The following is a 4,875-nucleotide window of genomic DNA, read 5'->3' on the forward strand; positions in this document are numbered from 1 at the left end:
CAATCCCGCCGCCACTACCTGTGACAAGGCCAAACAATGAGCCACCATCTCATGCTTATGATGGCCAATACTATTCTCCAAATATGGCTTTTGGGGTCTCGGCTCCATACAATCAGACTCCTCGATACGAATCACCAGGGGAAAATAAAAAGCCCGCCACGACTGTTGAGCCAGATGAGATGGCCAGGAAAATGAAAAGTCATGAACAAAATATAAAGAATATACAGGGACTAGGTGGTCACAAAAGTGTTTCATTCAATGATCTATGCATGTTCCCTCACATCCATTTGCCACGAGGGTTCAAGACCCCAAAATTTGAGAAATATGATGGACACGGCGACCCTATCGCCCACTTGAAAAGGTATTGTAACTAGTTGAGGGGTGCAGGAGGAAAGGAAGAGCTGCTGATGGCTTACTTTGGGGAAAGCCTTGTGGGGGTAGCTTCCGAATGGTTCATTGACCAAGACATCTCTCATTGGCATGTTTGGGATGACATGGCCCAGGCTTTCGTCAAACAATTTTAGTACAACATTGATATTGTGCCGGACCGTAATTCTTTGTCCAATATGAAGAAAAAGCCGACCGAAAGTTTTTGGGAGTATGCCATCAAGTGGAGGGAGCAAGCGGCTAGAGTTAAGCCACCCATGGATAACCACGAGTTGATCACTGTTTTTTTGGAGGCTCAAGAGCCTGATTACTTTCAGAACATGATGTCCGCGATGGGTAGACCTTTTGCAGAAGCAATCAAAATAGGGGAGATGGTCGAAAATGGCCTCAAGACAGGTAGAATTGTAAGTCAAGCTGCTCTCAAAGCCACCACCCAAGCTATCCAAAATGGGTCGGGAGGTTTGGCAAATAGAAAGAAGAGAGATGAATGGTCCATGATGGCTTCGGGATCTAGGGAGTTTCAAAGAGGGGCATCGCACCCTTATGTGCAATTTCAGCAGGGGCAATCCAGCTACCCTCAACATTATTATCCCCCGCCGATTCCTCAATACTCTGTGGGCCCACCACAATATACAGTGTTCAATGCTCAATCATATGCTCGGCCTCCCAATCAGCAGGTACGGGCACCAGCTCCAAGGGCCCCCCGACCTCAGCAGCAAAATTTTCGGGCACCTTACAATGCTCGTCCCAGGCAGGATTATGGTCGAGAGCAGAGGCCGGTAGAAAAATTCACTCCATTGGCTGAATCATATTCTAGTCTATTCCAGAAGCTGAAGCAAATAGGCGTAATTGGACCCATCGCTCCCCACCATATGCATCCCGATTTGCATGGATTTCAAGCAAATGCTAGATGTGAATATCATTCTGGTGCCCCAGGGCATAACACTGATGACTGTTGGACTCTGAAAAGAGCCATAGAGAGACTCATTTCTGAAAAACTGATTGTAGTGATGAATGGCGAGGACCCTCCTAACGTGACAAACAACCCGTTGCCAGCACACAATGATGTTCATTTTGTGGGAATGATTGGCCGAGACCAAGAATACAAGCCGCTCGGTCGAGCAGAAATGACAGTGGGTGCAATTCAAGAAGGAGCAGGTCTGGAAGTAAGTCCCAGCCGAGATGTGCCATTGATTGTGAAAGGCGCCCAGAGCTCAAATAAGGCAACTTTATTTGTTCCAAAGATCTCGAGGTTGGAAGTTCACTCCAGTGTTCCAAGCCCAAGGTTATATGTACTTGGAGGCCACCCCGTCAAAAGGGAGAAGCAGGGAGGTACGAAAGGTATAACAGAGCCGATCGTAATCAAACCTGCCGTGCAACCCCCTGTGACCAACACAAAAACCACTCCTTGGAACTACAACAAAACTGTGATGACCTACAAAGGCAAGGAAATCATAGAGGAAGTGGGGGAAACTGGAGGTTTTACTCGATCAGGGAGATGTTACTCTCCAGAAGAGTTGAGGAAGGCCAAGCAAATTAGAGAAGGCCATTTGCCAATAAAGAAACCAGTCACTGAAGCAGATGCGGAAGAGTTTTTGAAAAAGATGAAAGTTCAGGATTACTCAATCATTGACCAGCTAAGAAAGACTCCCGCTCAAATCTCTCTACTATCTCTGCTCCTACATTCCAAAGAGCATGCCCGTGTACTAATCAAGGTCCTGAACGAGGCACATATCTCAGAGGAGACCACAGTGAATCAGTTAGAGAAGATGGCCAACAGATTTTTCGAGGTGAACAGAATCTCCTTTACTGATGATGAACTTCCCGAGGAAGGAGCCGGGCATAATAGGGCTTTGAACTTGATGGTCAAATGTGAGGGTCATTATGTAAAGCGAGTCATGGTTGATGGAGGCTCAAGTGTAGATGTATGCCCTCTCTCTACCTTGCAAAGCATGAAGATCGATACAGACAGAATCCGACCGAGCAATGTTCGCATCCGGGCTTTTGATGGCTCAGCAAGAGATACCATTGGGGAGATCAACCTCACCATGACGATTGGGCCAGTTGACTTTGAGATTGTCTTCCAAGTAGTGGACATGGCCACTTCTTATAACTTTCTTCTTGGAAGGCCATGGATCCATACGGCCCGAGCTGTGCCATCCACCTTGCATTAGATGCTCAAATTCGAACATGACAGGCAAAAATTACTGTTCACCGAGAAGACGAGTCTTCTATTTATAAAGACCCGTTAATCCCCTGTATTGAGGCCAAGGAAGGGTCTGAGTACATTGTCTACCAGGCTTTTGAAGTGGTTACTATGGACCATGTCGAGGAAGGAAAGCCCATTTTGTATCCTCGTCTTTCTGCCACATCTGTAATGGCGGCTGCAGTTATGATAAGACAAGGTTATGAGCCAGGAAAAGGTTTGGGAGCACCATTGCAAGGAATTTCGGAGCGTATTTCTCCGTTTGGTAACCATGGTACTTTAGGATTGGGCTTCAGGCCAACACAAGCAGACGAAAACAAAGCCAAACACCGCAAAAAGCATGGATGGGTCTTGCAACAGCCTATCCCTCATATTTTCTACACTTTTGTCAAGCCACGATTCCGAGAGGGTCAAAATTCCTCGGCGCATGCAAACATTATTGAAATTTTCCATGGCCTCAGCGAGATGTTTTCTGAAGTGAATATGATTCAGGCTGGTGAAGGAACTAGTCGTGCCGATATGCAACTAATTGACCCAGATACCATGCTCACCAATTGGGAAGCAACTCCTCTCCCCACAAGGAAGGAGTCTTGGTAGTTTGCTTTTGCAGCTTCTTTTTTGTATTTTGGGTTATTTTCAGGGTTGTAATCCAAACATCTCAGTATGATTGTTTTGTTTTGATGTTAACCCTTCTATCCTTTCGAATTCAATGAAATGCAGTTCAGTTTCCTATTAAGTTTTCTATCTTTTCCTTTTCCTAATTCCTGTCATTTTATTTCCATTTCAGTTTTGTTAATGCCGGCTTTAATAACATGACATGCATGCGGAATTCACGCCCAGATCTTAAAAAGCTGTGTAATATCGAAATAATGCATCAAGAGGTTGAATATGATGAAGATGAGGTTGTTGAAGAAATAAAAAGAGAGTTGGAACAATTCGAAAACAAGCCTAAGCCAAACCTCAATGAAAATTAATATCGGAAGTCCTGAAGAAGTTAGAGAAATGAAGATAAGCATTCACACTGAACAAAAAACCAGAGATGCCTTGATTCAACTTTTATTTGAATATAGAGATGTGTTTGCTTGGTCTTACGATGATATGCCTGGTTTAAGTGCTGATTTGGTGGTTCATAAGCTTCCTATGTATCCTGGTTTTCCACCAGTCCAACAAAAGCAACGGAAATTTAAAACAGACATGAGCGACAAAATCAAAGAGGAAATAATGAAGCAACTGAGTGCCAATGTGGTCAGAGCTGTCCGATACACCACCTGGGTGGCAAATGTTGTGCCTGTGAAAAAGAAGGATGGAAAAACCAGAGTTTGTGTCGACTATAGGGACCTGAACAAAGCAAGTCCAAAGGATAATTTTCCTTTGCCAAATATCCACATTCTTGTAGATAATTGTGCAAAACATGAGATACAATCGTTCGTGGATTGCTATGCTGGGTACCACCAAATTTTAATGGATGAGGATGATGCAGAAAAGACCGCTTTCACCATGCCATGGGGTACTTATTTTTACAAGGTCATGCCGTTCAGTTTAAAGAATGCAGGGGCAAATTACATGAGGGCCATGACCACCATCTTTCACGACATGATGCACAAAGAGATTGAATTATATGTCGATGATGTCATCATAAAATCAAAGACACAAGCTGATCACGTGTGTGATTTGAAAAAGTTCTTCGAACGACTTCGAAGGTATGACCTTAAGCTTAATCCAGCCAAGTGTGCATTTGGGGTTCCGTCTGGGAAACTCCTCGGTTTTATAGTCAGCCGGAGAGGCATCAAATTGTATCCATCTAAGATAAATTCCATTTGAGATCTTCCATCCCCGAAGAACAAAAAGGAAGTCATGAGTTTGCTCGGGAGGTTGAACTATATCAGTAGGTTCATTGCCCAGCTCACAACCACGTGCGAGCCCATCTTTAAGTTGCTGAAAAAGGATGCCGCTATCAGGTGGACAGAGATTGCCAAAAAGCTTTTGACAGGATCAAAGATTATCTGTCAAAAACCCCTGTACTGGTCCCGCCTGAACCTGGTAGGCCTTTGTTTTTATATCTATTGGTGATGGATAATTCCTTTGGATGCGTTCTGGGGCAACATGATGCAACAGGCAAAAAGGAACAGGCAATCTATTATTTGAGCAAGAAGTTCACCAATTATGAGGTTAAGTACACCCTTTTAGAAAGGACATGTTGTGCCTTGACTTGGGTCGTTCAGAAGCTGAGACATTATCTTTTGGCCTACACTACTTACCTCATATCCAGAATGGATCCTTTG

At 44.2% G+C, this 4,875-nt stretch overlaps 1 protein-coding gene across 1 annotated transcript; it reads left to right on the top strand.

Moving 5' to 3' along the window:
• Window positions 720-4,663, top strand: LOC109227865. Its single transcript, XM_019393058.1, has 3 exons — window positions 720-2,540; window positions 2,585-3,114; window positions 4,552-4,663. Exons 1-3 carry the CDS (start codon window positions 720-722, stop codon window positions 4,661-4,663), a joined length of 2,463 nt encoding a protein of 820 aa, XP_019248603.1.

Source organism: Nicotiana attenuata, chromosome 6, assembly GCF_001879085.1.
Source record: "Nicotiana attenuata strain UT chromosome 6, NIATTr2, whole genome shotgun sequence".
NCBI lineage: Eukaryota > Viridiplantae > Streptophyta > Magnoliopsida > Solanales > Solanaceae > Nicotiana > Nicotiana attenuata.

What these genes read in the sequence shown, in the direction of transcription:
- LOC109227865 (XM_019393058.1), top strand. Translation starts at nt 720, where the DNA reads ATGGGTAGACCTTTTGCAGAAGCAATCAAAATAGGGGAGATGGTCGAA. An exon ending in GGATCCATACGGCCCGAGCT is followed by an intron (nt 2,541 to 2,584) that starts GTGCCATCCACC and finishes CGAACATGACAG; the next exon opens with GCAAAAATTACTGTTCACCG. An exon ending in GGAACTAGTCGTGCCGATAT is followed by an intron (nt 3,115 to 4,551) that starts GCAACTAATTGA and finishes TGCCGCTATCAG; the next exon opens with GTGGACAGAGATTGCCAAAA.